At 43.4% G+C, this 22612-nt stretch overlaps 1 protein-coding gene across 10 annotated transcripts in view; it reads right to left on the bottom strand.

Moving 5' to 3' along the window:
- smarca2 (SWI/SNF related BAF chromatin remodeling complex subunit ATPase 2) overlaps positions 1 to 22612 on the bottom strand; it is a 134425-nt gene that overhangs the window by 37999 nt on the left and 73814 nt on the right. For 7 of the 10 annotated variants that reach the window (XM_071352461.1, XM_071352465.1, XM_071352467.1 and 4 more), the window contains 11 exons: positions 22490 to 22600; positions 21534 to 21776; positions 20530 to 20643; positions 19048 to 19155; positions 18540 to 18626; positions 15519 to 15565; positions 15225 to 15391; positions 8081 to 8244; positions 7723 to 7998; positions 6028 to 6054; positions 1963 to 2040 (listed from right to left, as the gene is read on the bottom strand). In XM_071352461.1, coding sequence (XP_071208562.1) covers positions 1963 to 2040; positions 6028 to 6054; positions 7723 to 7998; positions 8081 to 8244; positions 15225 to 15391; positions 15519 to 15565; positions 18540 to 18626; positions 19048 to 19155; positions 20530 to 20643; positions 21534 to 21776; positions 22490 to 22600 — 1422 coding nt within the window. Of the gene's footprint in view, positions 1 to 1962; positions 2041 to 6027; positions 6055 to 7722; positions 7999 to 8080; positions 8245 to 15224; positions 15392 to 15518; positions 15566 to 17969; positions 17993 to 18539; positions 18627 to 19047; positions 19156 to 20529; positions 20644 to 21533; positions 21777 to 22489; positions 22601 to 22612 lie in introns of those variants that run through there. The other 3 variants (XM_071352463.1, XM_071352464.1, XM_071352471.1) reach the window with 3 other exon arrangements.

Raw genomic sequence — 22612 nt, 5'->3', positions numbered from 1 at the left:
CCTTTACCTTAATCCTAACCTTTACCTTAATCCTAACCTTTACCCTATAGTGGTCTTATTGTGTCAGTATTCAATATACATATCAATGTCTAGAAAGCACCATACTGAAGGTTACTGTTAATGTCATGTGCTTCTAGAAAGCACCATACCGAAGGTTACTGTTAATGTCATGTGCTTCTAGAAAGCACCATACCGAAGGTTACTGTTAATGTAAAGCACCATACCGAAGGTTACTGTTAATGTAAAGCACCATACCGAAGGTTACTGTTAATGTAAAGCACCATACCGAAGGTTACTGTTAATGTAAAGCACCATACCGAAGGTTACTGTTAATGTAAAGCACCATACCGAAGGTTACTGTTAATGTAAAGCCCCATACCGAAGGTTACTGTTAATGTAAAGCCCCATACCGAAGGTTACTGTTAATGTAAAGCCCCATACCGAAGGTTACTGTTAATGTAAAGCCCCATACCGAAGGTTACTGTTAATGTAAAGCACCATACCGAAGGTTACTGTTAATGTAAAGCCCCATACCGAAGGTTACTGTTAATGTAAAGCCCCATACCGAAGGTTACTGTTAATGTAAAGAACCATACCGAAGGTTACTGTTAATGTAAAGCACCATACCGAAGGTTACTGTTAATGTAAAGCACCATACCGAAGGTTACTGTTAATGTAAAGCACCATACCGAAGGTTACTGTTAATGTAAAGCACCATACCGAAGGTTACTGTTAATGTAAAGCACCATACCGAAGGTTACTGTTAATGTAAAGCACCATACCGAAGGTTACTGTTAATGTAAAGCACCATACCGAAGGTTACTGTTAATGTAAAGCCCCATACCGAAGGTTACTGTTAATGTAAAGCCCCATACCGAAGGTTACTGTTAATGTAAAGCACCATACCGAAGGTTACTGTTAATGTAAAGCCCCATACCGAAGGTTACTGTTAATGTAAAGCACCATACTGAAGGTTACTGTTAATGTAAAGCACCATACTGAAGGTTACTGTTAATGTAAAGCCCCATACCGAAGGTTACTGTTAATGTAAAGCACCATACCGAAGGTTACTGTTAATGTAAAGCACCATACTGAAGGTTACTGTTAATGTAAAGCCCCATACCGAAGGTTACTGTTAATGTAAAGCCCCATACCGAAGGTTACTGTTAATGTAAAGCACCATACCGAAGGTTACTGTTAATGTAAAGCACCATACCGAAGGTTACTGTTAATGTAAAGCCCCATACCGAAGGTTACTGTTAATGTAAAGCCCCATACCGAAGGTTACTGTTAATGTAAAGCCCCATACCGAAGGTTACTGTTAATGTAAAGCCCCATACCGAAGGTTACTTTTAATGTAAAGCCCCATACCGAAGGTTACTGTTAATGTAAAGCACCATACCGAAGGTTACTGTTAATGTAAAGCACCATACCGAAGGTTACTGTTAATGTAAAGCACCATACCGAAGGTTACTGTTAATGTAAAGCACCATACCGAAGGTTACTGTTAATGTAAAGCCCCATACCGAAGGTTACTGTTAATGTAAAGCCCCATACCGAAGGTTACTGTTAATGTAAAGCCCCATACCGAAGGTTACTGTTAATGTAAAGCACCATACTGAAGGTTACTGTTAATGTAAAGCCCCATACTGAAGGTTACTGTTAATGTAAAGCCCCATACCGAAGGTTACTGTTAATGTAAAGCCCCATACCGAAGGTTACTGTTAATGTAAAGCACCATACTGAAGGTTACTGTTAATGTAAAGCCCCATACCGAAGGTTACTGTTAATGTAAAGCCCCATACCGAAGGTTACTGTTAATGTAAAGCACCATACTGAAGGTTACTGTTAATGTAAAGCACCATACTGAAGGTTACTGTTAATGTAAAGCCCCATACCGAAGGTTACTGTTAATGTAAAGCACCATACCGAAGGTTACTGCTAATGTCATGTGCTTCTCACCATGAACAGCTCAAACTCATCCTCATTACGGGCGATCATCTGGTTCAGAGTCTCATCATCAGGCACCTCGTCTTCCTCCTACAGACACATAGTACAAAAAGACAGACATAAGACAGTACAGATGTATGCTGTATCTGTACCTGTATTGTATGCCGTAACTGTGTTGTACCGTATACTGTACCTGTGTTTTGTGCTGTACCTGCATTATGATGTACCTATATATGATGTACCTATATCGTATTTTACACCTGTATTGTATTGTATGCTGTACCAGGGTATTATACTGCATTGTATGCTGTACCAGGGTATTCTATTGCATTGTATGCTGTACCAGGGTATTATACTGCATTGTATGCTGTACCAGGGTATTCTATTGCATTGTATGCTGTACCAGGGTATTCTATTGTATTGTATGGTGTACCTGTATTGTATTGTATTGTATGATGTACCTGTATTGTATTGTATTATATTGTACGGTATAATATACCTGTATTGTTTATTTTGTATTGTATGCTGTACCTGTATTGTATTGTATTGTGTACCTGTATTGTATTGTATTGTATGGTGTACCTGTATTGTATTGTATGGTGTACCTGTATTGTATTGTATGGTGTACCTGTATTGTATTGTATTGTATGCTGTACCAGGGTATTCTATTGTAGTGTATGCTGTACCTGTATTATATTGTATTGTATGGTGTACCTGTATTGTATTGTATGGTGTACCTGTATTGTATTGTATGGTGTACCTGTATTGTATTGTATTGTATGGTGTACCTGTATTGTATTGTAGTGTATGCTGTACCTGTATTGTATTGTATTGTATGGTGTACCTGTATTGTATGGTGTACCTGTATTCTATTGTATTGTATGGTGTACCTGTATTGTATTGTATGGTGTACCTGTATTGTATTGTATTGTATTGTATGGTGTACCTGTATTGTATTGTATTGTATGGTGTACCTGTATTGTATGGTGTACCTGTATTGTATGGTGTACCTGTATTGTATTGTAGTGTATGCTGTACCTGTATTGTATTGTATGGTGTACCTGTATTGTATTGTATGGTGTACCTGTATTGTATGGTGTACCTGTATTGTATTGTATTGTATGGTGTACCTGTATTGTATTGTAGTGTATGCTGTACCTGTATTGTATTGTAGTGTATGCTGTACCTGTATTGAATGCTGTATCTGTAGTGTATGATGTACCTGTATTGTATTGTATTATATTGTACGGTATAATATACCTGTATTGTTTATTTTGTATTGTATGCTGTACCTGTATTGTATTGTATTGTATGCTGTACCTGTATTGTATTGTATTGTATGGTGTACCTGTATTGTATTGTATTGTATGGTGTACCTGTATTGTATTGTATTGTATGCTGTACCTGTATTGTATTGTATGGTGTACCTGTATTGTATTGTATTGTATGGTGTACCTGTATTGTATTGTATGGTGTACCTGTATTGTATTGTATTGTATGCTGTACCTGTATTGTATTGTATTGTGTACCTGTATTGTATTGTATGGTGTGGTGTACCTGTATTGTATTGTATTGTATGCTGTACCTGTATTGTATTGTATTGTATGGTGTACCTGTATTGTATTGTATTGTATGGTGTACCTGTATTGTATTGTATGGTGTACCTGTATTGTATTGTATTGTATGCTGTACCTGTATTGTATTGTATTGTATGGTGTGGTGTACCTGTATTGTATTGTATTGTATGCTGTACCTGTATTGTATTGTATTGTATGGTGTACCTGTATTGTATTGTATTGTATGCTGTACCTGTATTGTATTGTATTGTATGGTGTACCTGTATTGTATTGTAGTGTATGGTGTACCTGTATTGAATGCTGTATCTGTAGTGTATGATGTACCTGTATTGTATTGTATTGTATGGTGTACCTGTAGTGTATTGTATTGTATGCTGTACCTGTATTGTATTGTATTGTATGGTGTACCTGTATTGTATTGTAGTGTATGGTGTACCTGTATTGAATGCTGTATCTGTAGTGTATGATGTACCTGTATTGTATTGTATTGTATGGTGTACCTGTAGTGTATTGTATTGTATGCTGTACCTGTATTGTATTGTATGGTGTACCTGTATTGTATTGTATGGTGTACCTGTATTGTATTGTATGGTGTACCTGTATTGTATTGTATGGTGTACCTGTATTGTATTGTATGGTGTACCTGTATTGTATTGTATGGTGTACCTGTATTGTATTGTATTGTATGGTGTACCTGTATTGTATTGTATTGTATGGTGTACCTGTATTGTATGGTGTACCTGTATTGTATTGTATTGTATGGTGTACCTGTATTGTATTGTATTGTATGCTGTACCTGTATTGTAGTGTATGGTGTACCTGTATTGAATGCTGTATCTGTAGTGTATGATGTACCTGTATTGTATTGTATGGTGTACCTGTAGTGTATTGTATGGTGTACCTGTAGTGTATTGTATGGTGTACCTGTATTGTATTGTATTGTATGGTGTACCTGTATTGTATTGTATTGTATGGTGTACCTGTAGTGTATTGTATGGTGTACCTGTAGTGTATTGTATTGTATGGTGTACCTGTAGTGTATTGTATGGTGTACCTGTATTGTATTGTATTGTGTACCTGTATTCTATTGTATTGTATGGTGTACCTGTATTGTATTGTATTGTATGGTGTACCTGTAGTGTATTGTATGGTGTACCTGTAGTGTATTGTATTGTATGGTGTACCTGTAGTGTATTGTATGGTGTACCTGTATTGTATTGTATTGTATGGTGTACCTGTATTGTATTGTATGGTGTACCTGTATTGTATTGTATTGTATGCTGTACCTGTATTGTATTGTATTATATTGTATGGTGTACCTGTAGTGTATTGTATGGTGTACCTGTAGTGTATTGTATGGTGTACCTGTATTGTATTGTATTGTATTGTATGGTGTACCTGTATTGTATGGTGTACCTGTATTGTACCTGTATTGTATGGTGTACCTGTATTGTAGTGTATGGTGTACCTGTATTGTACCTGTATTGTATGGTGTACCTGTAGTGTATTGTATTGTATGGTGTACCTGTATTGTATTGTATTGTATGGTGTACCTGTATTGTATTGTATGGTGTACCTGTATTGTATGGTGTACCTGTAGTGTATTGTATTGTATGGTGTACCTGTATTGTATTGTATTGTATGGTGTACCTGTATTGTATTGTATGGTGTACCTGTATTGTATTGTATTGTATGGTGTACCTGTATTGTATTGTATCGTATTGAACACCGATCCGTCCTCCATGCATTCCCTACTGGTCTTCACAAAGCCATGCAGTAGTCAGCCAGCCAATCAAGATAGAAATTGGCTGTGGGCACTGGTCTAAGATCAGCTTACAGTCCAAACCTTTTTAAATCTGAACCTTAATAAAATATATAAAACTGATCCTAGATCAGCCTCTGGGGCCAACCTACTCCTATTCCTGTCCAGCCAGCCAGCGAGCCAGCCAGCCAGCCAGCCAGCCAGACAGCCAGCCAGCCACTCATACAGGCTGATGTTACGCCGGAAAACGTAGATGACAATATGATGATAATAATAGTTGTTAATTACCATAGCCACAATATGATGATAATAATAGTTAATTACTATAGCCACAATATGATGATAATAATAGTTAATTACTATAGCCACAATATGATGATAATAATAGTTGTTAATTACTATAGCCACAATATGATGATAATAATAGTTGTTAATTACTATAGCCACAATATGATGATAATAATAGTTGTTAATTACTATAGCCACAATATGATGATAATAATAGTTCATTACTATAGCCACAATATGATGATAATAATAGTTCATTACTATAGCCACAATATGATGATAATAGTAGTTAATTACTATAGCCACAATATGATGATAATAATAGTTGTTAATTACTATAGCCACAATATGATGATAATAATAGTTAATTACTATAGCCACAATATGATGATAATAATAGTTGTTAATTACTATAGCCACAATATGATGATAATAATAGTTGTTAATTACCATAGCCACCTGACTTTTCTCTTCCTCCTTCATTTAGAAGGAAAAACACAAGAACACAGGAAACATTCACATTATAAGGTGGTTTTGTTAAGGCTTCTACCATGTTGAGGATAATGGATCAAGCATACGCTGCACATTGTAGATGCATATAGTACAACATGGCATGGTATGGTATGCATTCTGTGTGCTTTGAAATTGCCTCAGTACTGATCTCACCTAAACTAACTGGTTTCATGTCATCTACGTTTTCCATGTTCTGTCAGTGAGTTTCAGCATTGTTGAACGAGGCTAAGTGAGTTTTAACATGGTTGAATGAGAATAAGTCATTTCAGCATGGTGGATTGAGGCTAAGTGAGTTTCAGCATGGTTGAATGAGGCTAAGTGAGTTTCAGCATGGTTGAATGAGGCTAGGTGAGTTTTAGCATGGTTGAACGAGGCTAAGTGAGTTTTAGCATTGTTGAACAAGGCTGTGATTTTTAGCATGGTTGAACGAGGCTAAGTGCGTTTTAGCATGGTAAACAAGGCTAAGTGAGTTTTAGCATTGTTGAACAAGGCTAAGTGAGTTTCAGCATGGTTGAATGAGGCTAAGTGAGTTTTAGCATGGTTGAATAGTTTTTGTATCTGGGCACTTTGGTTTTATGTTCCTCACTAGATCAGTTGTGTTACATGGATCAACCCACTAGATCAGTTGTGTTACATGGATCAACCCTCTAGATCAGTTGTGTTACATGGATCAACCCTCTAGATCAGTTGTGTTACATGGATCAACCCTCTAGATCAGTTGTGTTACATGGATCTACCCTCTAGATCAGTTGTGTTACATGGATCTACCCTCTAGATCAGTTGTGTTACATGGATCAACCCTCTAGATCAGTTGTGTTACATGGATCAACCCTCTAGATCAGTTGTGTTACATGGATCAACCCTCTAGATCAGTTGTGTTACATGGATCAACCCTCTAGATCAGTTGTGTTACATGGATCTACCCTCTAGATCAGTTGTGTTACATGGATCTACCCTCTAGATCAGTTGTGTTACATGGATCAACCCTCTAGATCAGTTGTGTTACATGGATCTACCCTCTAGATCAGTTGTGTTACATGGATCAACCCTCTAGATCAGTTGTGTTACATGGATCAACCCTCTACATCAGTTGTGTTACATGGATCAACCCTCTACATCAGTTGTGTTACATGGATCAACCCTCTACATCAGTTGTGTTACATGGATCAACCCTCTAGATCAGTTGTGTTACATGGATCAACCCTCTAGATCAGTTGTGTTACATGGATCTACCCTCTAGATCAGTTGTGTTACATGGATCAACCCTCTAGATCAGTTGTGTTACATGGATCAACCCTCTAGATCAGTTGTGTTACATGGATCTACCCTCGAGATCAGTTGTGTTACATGGATCTACCCTCTAGATCAGTTGTGTTACATGGATCAACCCTCTAGATCAGTTGTGTTACATGGATCAACCCTCTAGATCAGTTGTGTTACATGGATCTACCCTCGAGATCAGTTGTGTTACATGGATCTACCCTCTACATCAGTTGTGTTACATGGATCAACCCTCTAGATCAGTTGTGTTACATGGATCTACCCTCGAGATCAGTTGTGTTACATGGATCTACCCTCTAGATCAGTTGTGTTACATGGATCAAGGTGAATGTGTGAACATCTCCAACATACCTGCAAGGCACTGCATTTAATCTTTATTCCCACGCCACCGTGACCAACCTCATTCTGTTCCTCTGTTTCCAGTATGGCCTGCAGAAAGGCTCTCCGCTCGTGGCTGGAGGACTTCTGGTCAAACATCCCGGCTTGAATCACCTTCTGGTCCACGTTCAGTTTGTACTTAGCAGCCGCTAGGATCTTCTCCTCCACACTGTTGACCGTACACAGACGCAGAACACGAACCTCGTTCTTCTGACCAATACGATGAGCCCTGTCCTGGGCCTGGAGGTCCTGGGAGCCAATCAGAACAGAGAAACTACAGGGTTAGCCAGGGGTAACTAGAATATTTGTGTGCGTGTGTGTGTGTGTGTACCTGGTGAGGGTTCCAGTCAGAGTCAAAGATGACCACAGTGTCCGCAGCCTGCAGGTTGAGGCCCAGTCCCCCGGCTCTGGTGCTCAGTAGGAACACAAAGTACTGGGAACCTTTCTCATTGAACTTCTTCAGCAGCATCGCACGGTCCTCAGACTTGGTGGTGCCTACAACACACAGCAACACATACCACAAGCACTGTATTTCAATACACCGGTCATAAACTGATGAAAACATTGTTGAGGCGCAGGTAAAGGAGGCTGCATTTGGATTAGGTTAAAGTTAAGACAATTTCATACCGTATAGACACAGGTAGTGGAAGTTGAGGTATGGTTAAAGTTTAGGGTCAGAGATACATACCATAGAGGCGCAAGTAGAGGAAATTGAGGTATGGTTAAAGTTAAGGGTCAGAGATGCATACAGTCGAGGTGCAAGCCAATCTAAAATGGCGGGGGAAGAAATGGCAGCAGTTTTACGGGCACCCAACCCATTGTGCTATTATGTGGTTTTATTCGCGATATTTGTAACTTATTTTGTACATAATGTTTCTGCAACCGTATTTTACGGAAGAAAAGAGCTTCTGGATATCAGGACAGCGATCATCACCTCGGATTAGACCTAGATTTCTTCTACAACAAGGAGGACGCACAGGAAATTCTCCAAACACCCCACAGGGCCGACATCCCCGTTATTTGCAAGAGGAAGCGACGCAGGTACAGAGGACAAAGAGCCGGATGCCTGGTCGGGACCCAGAAAAGGCAAGTGGGAAAGCTGCCGTTACCGTCAATATTACTCGCCAACGTGCAATCATTGAACAATAAACTAGACGAGGTACGATCACGAATATCCTACCAACGGGACATCAAAAACTGTAATATTTTATGTTTCACGGAATCGTGGCTGAATGACGACATGGATATTCAGCTAGCGGGATATACGTTGCACCGGCAAGATAGAACAGCACACTCCGGTAAGACGAGGGGGGGGCGGTCTGTGCATATTTGTAACAGCAGGTGCACGAAATCTAAGGAAGTCTCTAGATTTTGCTCGCCTGAAGTAGAGTATTTTGTGATAAATTGCAGGCCACACTACCTGCCTAGAGAGTTTTCAGCTATACTTTTTGTGGCTGTTTATTTACCACCACAGATAGATGCTGGCACTAAGACCGCACTCAGTCAGCTGTATAAGGAAATAAGCAAACAGGAAACCACTCACCCAGAGGCAGCGCTCCTAGTGGCCGGAGACTTTAATGCAGGGAAACTTAAATCAGTTCTACCTAATTTCTATCAAATCAAATCAAATTTTATTAGTCACATACACATGGTTAGCAGATGTTAATGCGAGTGTAGCGAAATGCTTGTGCTTCTAGTTCCGACAATGCAGTAATAACCAACAAGTAGTCTAACCTAACAATTCCACAACTACTACCTTATACACACACACAAGTGTAAAGGGATAAAGAATATGTACATAAAGATATATGAATGAGTGGTGGTACAGAACGGCATGGCAAGATGCAGTAGATGGTATAGAGTACGGTATATACATATGAGATGAGTACTGTAGGGTATGTAAACATAAAGTGGCATAGTTTAAAGTGGCTAGTGGTACATGTATTACATAAAGATGGCAAGATGCAGTAGATGATATAGAGTACAGTATATACATATGAGATGGGTAATGTAGGGTATGTAAACATTATATTAAGTGGCATTGTTTAAAGTGGCTAGTGGTACATTTTTACATAATTTCCATCAATTCCCATTTTTAAAGTGGCTGGAGTTGAGTCAGTATGTTGGCAGCGGCCGCTAAATGTTAGTGGTGGCTGTTTAACAGTCTGATGGCCTTGAGATAGAAGCTGTTTTTCAGTCTCTCGGTCCCTGCTTTGATGCACCTGTACTGACCTCGCCTTCTGGATGATAGCGGGGTGAACAGGCAGTGGCTTGGGTGGTTGTTGTCCTTGATGATCTTTATGGCCTTCCTGTGACATCGGGTGGTGTAGGTGTCCTGGAGGGCAGGTAGTTTGCCCCCGGTGATGCGTTCTGCAGACCTCACTACCCTCTGGAGAGCCTTACGGTTGTGGGCGGAGCAGTTGCCGTACCAGGCGGTGATACAGCCCGACAGGATGCTCTCGATTGTGCATCTGTAGAAGTTTGTGAGTGCTTTTGGTGACAAGCCGAATTTCTTCAGCCTCCTGAGGTTGAAGAGGCGCTGCTGCGCCTTCTTCACAACGCTGTCTGTGTGGGTGGACCAATTCAGTTTGTCCGTGATGTGTACACCGAGGAACTTAAAACTTTCCACCTTCTCCACTACTGACCCGTCGATGTGGATAGGGGGGTGCTCCCTCTGCTGTTTCCTGAAGTCCACAATCATCTCCTTTGTTTTGTTGACGTTGAGTGTGAGGTTATTTTCCTGACACCACACTCCGAGGGCCCTCACCTCCTCCCTGTAGGCCGTCTCGTCGTTGTTGGTAATCAAGCCTACCACTGTAGTGTCATCCGCAAACTTGATGATTGAGTTGGAGGCGTGCATGGCCACGCAGTCGTGGGTGAACAGGGAGTACAGGAGAGGGCTCAGAACGCACCCTTGTGGGGCCCCAGTGTTGAGGATCAGCGGGGTGGAGATGTTGTTACCTACCCTCACCACCTGGGGGCGGCCCGTCAGGAAGTCCAGGACCCAGTTGCACAGGGCGGGGTCGAGACCCAGGGTCTCGAGCTTGATGACGAGTTTGGAGGGTACTATGGTGTTAAATGCTGAGCTGTAATCGATGAACAGCATTCTCACATGGGTATTCCTCTTGTCCAGATGGGTTAGGGCAGTGTGCAGTGTGGTTGCGATTGCGTCGTCTGTGGACCTATTGGGTCGGTAAGCAAATTGGAGTGGGTCTAGGGTGTCCGGTAGGGTGGAGGTGATATGGTCCTTGACTAGTCTCTCAAAGCACTTCATGATGACGGAAGTGAGTGCTACGGGGCGGTAGTCGTTTAGCTCAGTTACCTTAGCTTTCTTGGGAACAGGAACAATGGTGGCCCTCTTGAAGCATGTGGGAACAGCAGACTGGGATAAGGATTGATTGAATATGTCCGTAAACACACCAGCCAGCTGGTCTGCGCATGCTCTGAGGACGCGGCTGGGAATGCCGTCTGGGCCTGCAGCCTTGCGAGGGTTAACACGTTTAAATGTTTTACTCACCTCGGCTGCAGTGAAGGAGAGCCCGCAGGTTTTGGTAGGGGGCCGTGTCAGTGGCACTGTATTGTCCTCAAAGCGGGCAAAAAAGTTGTTTAGCCTGTCCGCGACGGGGCTGGTTTTCTTTTTGTAATCCGTGATTGACTGTAGACCCTGCCACATACCTCTTGTGTCTGAGCTGTTGAATTGCGACTCGATTTTGTCTCTGTACTGGGACTTAGCCTGTTTGATTGCCTTGCGGAGAGAATAGCTACACTGTTTGTATTCGGTCATGCTTCCGGTCACCTTGCCCTGGTTAAAAGCAGTGGTTCGCGCTTTCAGTTTCACGCGAATGCTGCCGTCAATCCACGGTTTCTGGTTTGGGAATGTTTTAATCGTTGCTGTGGGTACGACATCGTCAATGCACTTCCTAATGAACTCGCTCACCGAATCAGCATATTCGTCAATATTGTTGTTGGACGCAATGCGGAACATATTCCAATCCGCGTGATCGAAGCAGTCTTGAAGCGTGGATTCAGATTGGTCGTACCAGCGTTGAACAGACCTGAGCGCGGGAGCTTGTTGTTTTAGTTTCTGTTTGTAGGCTGGAATCAACAAAATGGAGTCGTGGTCAGCTTTTCCGAAAGGGGGGCGGGGGAGGGCCTTATATGCGTCGCGGAAATTAGTATAACAATGATCTAGGGTTTTTCCAGCCCTGGTAGCACAATCGATATGCTGATAGAATTTAGGGAGTTTTGTTTTTAGATTAGCCTTGTTAAAATCCCCAGCTACGATGAATGCAGCCTCAGGGTGTGTGGTTTCCAGTTTACAAAGAGTCAGATAAAGTTCGTTCAGGGCCATCGATGTGTCTGCTTGGGGGGGAATATATACGGCTGTGATTATGATTGAAGAGAATTCCCTTGGTAGGTAATGCGGTCGACATTTGATTGTGAGGAGTTCTAGATCAGGTGAACAGAATGACTTGAGTTCCTGTGTGTTGTTATGATGATCACACCACGTCTCGTTAATCATAAGGCATACCCCCCCGCCCCTCTTCTTACCAGAAAGATGTTTGTTTCTGTCGGCGCGATGCATGAAGAAACCAGCTGGCTGCACCGACTCCGTTAGCGTCTCTTGAGTTAGCCATGTTTCCGTGAAGCAGAGCACGTTGCAATCCCTGATGTCTCTCTGGAATGCTAACCGTGCTCGGATTTCATCAACCTTATTGTCAAGAGACTGGACATTGGCGAGTAGTATGCTAGGGAGTGGAGCGCGATGTGCCCGTCTCCGAAGCCTGACCACGAGACCGCCTCGTTTGCCCCTTTTACGGCGTCGCACAGGGTCGCCGGCTGGGATCAGATCCATTGTATTGGGTGGAAGGCAAAACACTGGATCCGTTTCGGGAAAGTCATATTCCTGGTAGGAACGATGATGAGTTGACGTTAATCGTATATTCAGTAGTTCCTCCCGACTGTATGTAATGAAACCTAAGATTACCTGGGGTACCGATGTAAGAAATAACACATAAAAAAACAAAATACTGCATATTTTCCAAGGAACGCGAAGCGAGGCGGCCATCTCTTTTCGGCGCCGGAAGTTAGAAAGTTAACATCAGCATGTTAAATGTGCAACCAGAGGGAAAAAAACTCTAGACCACCTGTACTCCACACACAGAGACGTGTACAAAGCTCTCCCTCGCCCTCCATTTGGTAAATCCGACCACAACTCTAGTGACTGTACGTACATACCCCAACCAGAAGCCATGTATTACAGGCAACATCTGCACTGAGATAAAGGGTAGAGCTGCCTCTTTCAAGGTGTGGGACTCTAACCCGGAATCTTACAAGAAATCCCGCTATGCCCTGCGACGAACCATCAAACAGGCAAAGCATCAATACAGGGCTAAGATTGAAACATACTACACCGGCTCCGGAACTCGTCTTATGTGGCAGGGCTTGCACACTATTACAGACTACAAAGGGAAGCACAGCTGCGAGATGCTCAGTGACACGAGCCTACCAGACGAGCTAAATAACTTCTGTGCTCGCTTCGAGGCAAGCAACACTGAGGCATGCATGAGAGCATCAGCTGTTCCGGACGACTGTGTGATCACACTCTCCGTAGCCGACGTGAGTAAGACCTTTAAACAGGTCAACATACACAAGGCTGCGGGGCCAGACGGATTACCTGGACGTGTGCTCCGGGCATGTGCTGACCAACTGGCAGGTGTCTTCACTGACATTTTCAACATGTCCCTGATTGAGTCTGTAATACCAACATGTCTCAAGCAGACCACCATCGTCCCTGTGCCCAAGAACACAAAGGCAAACTGCCTAAATGACTACCGACCCGTAGCACTCACGTCCGTAGCCATAAAGTGCTTTGAAAGGTTGGTAAAGGCTCACATCAACACCATTATCCCAGAAATCCTAGACCCACTCCAATTTGCATACCGCCCAAACAGATCCACAGATGATGCAATCTCTATTGCACTCCACACTGCCCTTTCCCACCTGGACAAAAGGAACACCTATGTGAGAATGCTATTCATTGACTACAGCTCAGCGTTCAACACCATAGTACCCCAAAGCGCATCACTAAGCTAAGGATCCTGGGACTAAACACCTCCCTCTGCAACTGGATCCTGGACTTCCTGACGGGCCGTCCCCAGGTGGTGAGGGTAGGTAGCAACACATCTGCCACGCTGATCCTCAACACGGGGGCCCCTCAGGGGTGCGTGCTCAGTCCCTGTTCACCCACGACTGCATGGCCAGGCACGACTCCAACACCATCATTAAGTTTGCAGACGACACACCAGTGGTAGGCCTGATCACCGACAACGACAAGACAGCCTATAGGGAGGTCAGAGACCTGGCCGGGTGGTGCCAGAATAACAACCTATCCCTCAACGTAACCAAGACTAAGGGAATGATTGTGGACTACAGGAAAAAGAGGACCGAGCACGCCCCCATTCTCATCGACGGGGCTGTAGTGGAGCAGGTTGAGAGCTCATTGGTGTCCACAACAACAAACTAGAATGGTCCAAACACACCAAGACAATCATGAAGAGGGCACGACAAAACCTATCCCCCCTCAGGAAACTAAAAAGATTTGGCATGGGTCCTGAGATCCTCAAAAGGTTCTACAGCTGCAACATCGAGAGCATCCTGACTGGTTGCATCACTGCCTGTTACGGCAATTACTCGGCCTCCGACTGCAAGGCACTTCAGAGGGTAGTGCGTACGGCCCAGTACATCACTGGGGCAAAGCTGCCTGCCATCCAGGACCTCTACACCAGGCGGTGTCAGAGGAAGGCCATAAAAATTGGCAAAGACTCCAGCCACCCCAGTCATAGACTGTTCTCTCTACTTCCGCATGGCAAACGGTACCGGAGTGCCTTTTTACCCCCAAGCCATAAGACTCCTGAACAGGTAATCAAATGGCTACCTGGACTATTTGCATTGTGTGCCCCCCCCCCCCCAACCCCTCTTTTACGCTGCTGCTACTCTCTGTTCATCATATATGCATAGTCACTTTAACTATACATTCATGTACATACTACCTCAATTGGGCCGACCAACCAGTGGCCCCGCACATTGGCTAACTGGACTATCTGCATAGTGTCCCACCACCCGCCAACCCCTCTTTTACGCTGCTGCTACTCTCTGTTCATCATATATGCATAGTCACTTAAACCATATCTACATGTACATACTACCTCAATCAGCCTGACTAACCGGTGTCTGTATGTAGCCTCGCTACTTTTATAGCCTTGCTACTGTATATAGCCTGTCTTTTTACTGTTGTTTTATTTCTTTACTTACCTATTGTTCACCTAATACCTTTTTTGCACTATTGGTTAGAGCCTGTAAGTAAGCATTTCACTGTAAGGTCTACCTGTTGTATTCAGCGCACGTGACAAATACTTTGATTTGAAGTAGAGGAAATTGAGGTATGGTTAATGTTTAGGGTCAGAGATATATACCGTCGAGGCGCAAGTAGAGGAAATTGCGGTAAGCAAAGTAGTCCTCCATGATGGTCATGAGTGATGTCATCTGACAGAACAGCAGAACTCTGTGGTTGGTGACATGCAGCTTGGGAAGGATCCGGTCCAGCAGCTCAAACTTCCCCGATGCACGGTACAGCTCGTGTCTGGGGAGGAGGGGAAGAAGGAGAATAAATGACCTTATAAAGTGTTGTCTGGGGTGTTTAGCGTTCGCCTTTTGAAGGAAATTCATGTTTTGTTTAATAACTGAATGGGCAATGTTGAGTATCTTACCCGCTTATAACGCCATTCGGGAAGCCTAAGTGCTCAGCAAAGGACTCCTGTGAGACAAGACAGATAGTGGAAAATCAGATTACAATAAAAAAATCTATTTTCTTAGAGTTTATTTGTGATTAGTTGGCACATCTACATAGTTATCAGACAACAAATCCTAACTTCACTAAGTAAATATTGTAGATTGAATTGTGTGAATTAAAACAGACACAAATGAAACATCTGCATGCAGTCTGGGACCGATTAAAATGTTGCCGAACTCTTCTAGTCAACGACTCATAAAAGGTTTCACTGCAGAGACAATAAAACAAGAGGATGATGGTGGGCTGTGGCTGGGTGTCACATCTCAGACAGGCCTGGGGTGGCTAGTCTTACCCTGCCAGACTGACCTCTACCCTCCAGGCAAGTCTTACCCTGCCAGACAGACCTCTACCCTCCAGGCAAGTCTTACCCTGCCAGACAGACCTCTACCCTCCAGGCAAGTCTTACCCTGCCAGACAGACCTCTACCCTCCAGGCAAGTCTTACCCTGCCAGACAGACCTCTACCCTCCAGGCAAGTCTTACCCTGCCAGACAGACCTCTACCCTCCAGGCAAGTCTTACCCTGCCAGACTGACCTCTACCCTCCAGGCAAGTCTTACCCTGCCAGACAGACCTCTACCCTCCAGGCAAGTCTTACCCTGCCAGACTGACCTCTACCCTCCAGGCTAGTCTTACCCTGCCAGACTGACCTCTACCCTCCAGGCAAGTCTTACCCTGCCAGACTGAACTCTACCCTCCAGGCAAGTCTTACCCTGCCAGACTGTGGGGTCAGGTTTATGCTGCAGAAAAAGCAGTACCACTGCTGATTCAACTTATATGTCTGTGTTGAAGGCCGTGTCTAAGCTTGACACTTACATGAAACTTCTGCTACTTCTCACTGTGTGTGGATTTCTCCTCAGTCTGGGCATAATCAGGCTACGGAAAGCACATAGTGGGCAAAGTCATCAGCACTCTGCCCACCAGCCTTAAAGAAACGTGTACTTTGAGACAGAGAGGCACCTTTTCATTATAACGTTGAGAGGAAATACATTCCTAGCGTGTGAGGAATATGTTTGATGGCCTCATAAATGCTAGCCAGCTAGCTAATATTTAGAAAAAAACTATTTTTTTGTTTGGCTAGAGTTATGGTAACCTGTTTGCAATCCCTTTAGCTGTGTATGCTAGCATGCTGGCTAACTACATAGGTTAGCTTGCTGGTTAGCTACAGTAGTTAGCTACTGCCATCAAGTTGTTGTTGTGTTATCATATTTTGCCTATTCCACAGTTTGCAGGATGCATACTGACAATTTAATATAGCGCAGGAAAAGGGGAATCCGGATTCAATGTGGACACATTTAAATAGCTGTAGACGCATGATGCGTTCAGACTTCCATGCACAGAACTCCATAATCAGAATACACAAACGGCAGTAACTGTGAAGTCTACACACAGCAGAAGACTGATTCGTTGGCAACTTGAATCAGGGGTGTTACGGCATGTAAGCTAGCGTTCCTCAATGTGTTGGAACATGTAACATCACTCAATGTATTGGAACATTGTAACATATCTACATTGGAACATGTAGGAGTGGTTATAGATCTAACATACCTCAATGTGCTGGAACACGTAGGAGTGGTTCTAGATCTAACATACCTCAATGTGCTGGAACACGTAGGAGTGGTTATAGATCTAACATACCTCAATGTGCTGGAACACGTAGGAGTGGTTCTAGATGTAACATACCTCAATGTGCTGGAACACGTAGGAGTGGTTCTAGATCTAACATACCTCAATGTGCTGGAACATGTAGGAGTGGTTCTAGATCTAATATACCTAAATGTGCTGGAACACATAGGAGTGGTTCTAGATCTAACATACCTCAATGTGCTGGAACATATAGGAGTGGTTCTAGATCTAATGTACATCTATATTGGAACATGTAGTGGTGTCTAGATCTAATGCACCTCAACGTGTTGGAACATGTACCTCATCAATGTGTTAGAACATGTAACATACCTCAATGTGTGTGAACATCTAAAGGTGGTTCTGAGTGAAATGTACCTCAACGTGTTGGAACATGTAGGGGAGGTTCTAGATCTAACGTACCTCAATGTGTGGGAACATCTAACGTACCTCAATGTGTGAGAACATGTAACGTACCTCAATGTGTGGGAACATGTAACGTACTTCAACGTGTGGGAACATGTAACGTACCTCAATGTGTGGGAACATCTAACGTACCTCAATGTGTGGGAACATCTAACGTACTTCAACGTGTGGGAACATGTAACGTACCTCAATGTGTGAGAACATGTAACGTACCTCAATGTGTGGGAACATGTAACGTACCTCAATGTGTGGGAACATGTAACGTACCTCAACGTGTGGGAACATCTAACGTACCTCAATGTGTGGGAACATGTAACGTACCTCAATGTGTGGGAACATGTAGGGGAGGTTCTAGAACTAATGTATCTCAATGTGTGGGAACATGTAACGTACCTCAATGTGTGGGAACATGTAACGTACCTCAATGTGTGAGAACATGTAACGTACCTCAATGTGTGAGAACATGTAACGTACCTCAATGTGTGGGAACATGTAATGTACCTCAATGTGTGGGAACATGTAGGGGAGGTTCTAGAACTAATGTATCTCAATGTGTGGGAATATGTAACGCACCTCAACGTGTGAGAACATGTAACGTACCTCAATGTGTGGAAACATGTAACGTACCTCAATGTGTGGAAACATGTATTCAATGTGTGGGAACATGTATCGTACCTCAATGTGTGGGAACATGTAACGTACTTCAACGTGTGGGAACATGTAACGTACCTCAACGTGTGGGAACATGTAACGTACCTCAACGTGTGGGAACATGTAACGTACCTCAATGTGTGGGAACATGTAACGTACTTCAACGTGTGGGAACATGTAACGTACCTCAACGTGTGAGAACATGTAACGTACCTCAATGTGTGGGAACATGTAACGTACCTCAATGTGTGGGAACATGTAGGGGTGGTTGCAGATCTTCTTCAGCTGCATGATGGTGTTCATCAGGGTCTTCGCTCCTCCTTTACCCTGAGGACCATAATAACAATGTCACATATCTGAGCTCATCAGGGTCTTCGCTCCTCCTTTACCCTGAGGACCATAATAACAATGTCACATATCTGAGCTCATCAGGGTCTTCGCTCCTCCTTTACCCTGAGGACCACAATAACAATGGCACATATCTGAGTTCATCAGGGTCTTCGCTCCTCCTTTACCCTGAGGACCATAATAACAATGTCACATATCTGAGCTCATCAGGGTCTTCGCTCCTCCTTTACCCTGAGGACCACAATAACAATGTCACATATCTGAGCTCATCAGGGTCTTCGCTCCTCCTTTACCCTGAGGACCACAATAACAATGTCACATATCTGAGCTTGATCAGGGTCAATAGTTAGAAAGAGAACTGACTGTCACAAAATGAGTTAACAGGATCTCTGCTTCCTACCTTCTTGTCTTTCTCTGATCCATCGGTGAGGAGGATTCCTCTGCACTGCATGTGGCGGTACAGAACCCTCTGGATGGCCGACATGTCACACTTGATGACATACTCCACCTACAACATCAAGTATCTGTGGTCTGTATACATCAAGTATCATTCAGTACCAAGTATCTGTGGTTTGTATACATCAAGTATCATTCAGTACCAAGTATCTGTGGTTTGTATACATCAAGTATCTGTAACGGGCTTCCTCCTTCTCCTCATCCGAAGAGGAGTAGCAGGGATTTGACCAAAATGCAGCGGGTTGTGAATACATATTGATTTAATAGGCAAAACGGAAAAACACGACAAACACTTGAATAATTACAAAACAAATAAACGAATGTAGACAGACCTGGACACGAACTTACATACAACGTGAAGAACGCATGAACCAGGAAAACAGACTACATAAAACGAACGAACTAACAAACAAAAACCGGAACAGTCCCGTGTGGCGTAACATACAGACACTGACACAGGAGACAACCACCCACGACAAACAATGTGAAACAACCTCCCTATGTATGTCTCTCAATCAGAGGAAAACGAAAACACCTGCCTCTGATTGAGAGCCATACAAGGTCAATTAAACCTGACACTTAACATAGAACAAACACAGACTGCCCACCCAGCTCACGTCCTGACCCACTAAACACAACAATACAAAAGGAAAACAAGGTCAGGAACGTGACAGTATCATTCAGAACCAAGTATATGTGGTTTGTATACATCAAGTATCATTCAGTACCAAGTATCTGTGGTTTGTATACATCAAGTATCATTCAGTACCAAGTATCTGTGGTGTGTATACATCGAGTATCATTCAGTACCAAGTATCTGTGGTTTGTATACAACAAGTATCATTCAGTACCAAGTATCTGTGGTTTAGATACTGTAAAGTATCATTCAGTACCAAGTATCTGTGGTTTGTATACATCAAGTAGGATTCAGAACCAAGTATCTGTGGTTTGTATACATCAAGTATCATTCAGTACCAAGTATCTGTGGTTTGTATACATCAAGTATCATTCAGTACCAAGTATCTGTGGTGTGTATACATTGAGTATCATTCAGTACCAAGTATCTGTGGTTTGTATACAACAAGTATCATTCAGTACCAAGTATCTGTGGTTTAGATACTGTAAAGTTTCATTCAGTACCAAGTATCTGTGGTTTGTATACAACAAGTATCATTCAGTACCAAGTATCTGTGGTTTAGATACTGTAAAGTTTCATTCAGTACCAAGTATCTGTGGTTTGTATACATCAAGTATCATTCAGTATCACCGATCTGTGGGTTACATTCTCGAAAGTATCTGTGGTTTAGTTTCTGTAACGTTTCATTCAGTACCAAGTATCTGTGGTTTAGTTTCTGTAACATTTCATTCAGTACCAAGTATCTGTGGTTAAATTACTGTAAAGTTTCTATAGTATAAGCCCTCTCACCTTCTCTGGAAGCTGGGACTCCACCTCCTTCTTGAGTCGTCTGAGCAGGAAGGGGCGGAGCACCTTGTGGAGACGGCGGATAATCAGGATTGTCTCTTCCTCATTCAAGTCCACCTGGGGATCAATCAGGGTCCTCCATTAACTTCATCTACTAACAAGCTAGTTACTAGTGTAGTTACTCTAGGGTGAGGTTTATGAACTGTTATGTATGGTCATGGACACTATGGTTACAACAGACCCGTCTGACTGAATATGGCCCAAAGTGCTGATTTGTTGTCACCATCTCTCATCTCTAAAGCTTTTCACCACTTTCACATGCATTTATTTAATTATTTCCGTTTCACAGCAGATGTTCCTTCCTGAAAATGTAAGGGATAAACGGCCTGCATTTCACAGTGGCGCACAATACATATTATTATAGATATAGAGTTATTCACATGATGATCACTATTCACATTTTATTGCAGTCTGCACCATTTTTGTCATTCAGTCAAATCTTTAATTGATAGAGATTTAGAAAGAGAACTGGTCATGCAGACGTACGCCTATCTGGCTAGGATATAACCCTTACCCTATCTGGCTAGGATATAACCCTTACCCTATCTGGCTAGGATATAACCCTTACCCTATCTGTCTAGGATATAACCCTTACCCTATCTGGCTAGGATATAACCCTTACCCTATCTGGCTAGGATATAACCCTTACCCTATCTGGCTAGGATATAACCCTAACCCTATCTGGCTAGGATACAACCCTTACCCTATCTGGCTAGGATATAACCCTAACCCTATCTGGCTAGGATATAACCCTAACCCTATCTGGCTAGGATATAACCCTAACCCTATCTGGCTAGGATATAACCCTTACCCTATCTGGCTAGGATATAACCCTTACCCTGGGTTATATCTGTCTGGCTAGGATATTGATGCATTTTTATGTATGTTTTGGACCGTGTTTGTCACCTAACTTGACCTTGTAAAGTAGATATGCATTTGACACTCACCCTCTCCCCGGTCATGGCAAAGGGGGCGTTGAACCACTGTTCGAAAGTGTTGCAGGACTTGAAGATGGTAGGCAGCAGGAAGTTGAGCAGGGCCCAGAGCTCCGGGAGCTTGTTCTGCAGCGGCGTGCCCGTCAGGAGGAGGCGCCGTGGGGCAACATAATGGGTGTTCAACACCTGGGTCAGCTTACAATGGTGGTTCTTCATACGGTGACCCTCATCAACAATCATGTACTTCCAACGGATCTGGGGAGTGGGGATGGTGTGTGTGTGTGTAGGGGATAGAAGATAAAAGAAAGTGGGTTTAATCGCATCAATAGCTTTGGGCTAAGCACCTGACCCTAGTAGAGTCACATGTAGAGGGTTAGGGAGGAGGAGGAGGAGGACCTGACCCTGCTGTAGAGTCACATGTAGAGGGTTAGGGAGGAGGAGGAGGAGGAGGACCTGACCCTAGTAGAGTCACATGTAGAGGGTTAGGGAGGAGGAGGAGGAGGAGGACCTGACCCTGCTGTAGAGTCACATGTAAAGGATTAGGGAGGAGGAGGAGGACCTGACCCTGCTGTAGAGTCACATGTAGAGGGTTAGGGAGGAGGAGGAGGAGGAGGAGGAGGACCTGACCCTGCTGTAGAGTCACATGTAGAGGGTTAGGGAGGAGGAGGAGGACCTGACCCTGCTGTAGAGTCACATGTAGAGGGTTAGGGAGGAGGAGGAGGAGGAGGACCTGACCCTGCTGTAGAGTCACATGTAAAGGGTTAGGGAGGAGGAGGAGGACCTGACCCTGCTGTAGAGTCACATGTAGAGGGTTAGGGAGGAGGAGGAGGACCTGACCCTGCTGTAGAGTCACATGTAGAGGGTTAGGGAGGAGGAGAGTATTTCTGTCCTACCTTAGGGGGAGGGAGAGAGGAAAGTGAAGGAAGGAGGGGTATGATAGGGGTAAGAGGGAGAGAAAGAAAGGATACCTTGGCCAGGATCTGTTTGTCCTTAATTATGTACTCGTAGGTGGTGAGGAGGACATTGAACTTCCCGCTGCGGAGCTGAGCCACCAGGCCTCGTCTCATAGCAGGGGTCCCCTGTAACACAGG

Source organism: Salvelinus alpinus, chromosome 19 (genome assembly GCF_045679555.1).
Source record: "Salvelinus alpinus chromosome 19, SLU_Salpinus.1, whole genome shotgun sequence".
Taxonomy (NCBI): Eukaryota; Metazoa; Chordata; class Actinopteri; order Salmoniformes; family Salmonidae; genus Salvelinus; species Salvelinus alpinus.
Note: the sequence above shows the minus strand (reverse complement) of the source record. Positions and strands in the feature narration are given on the sequence as shown.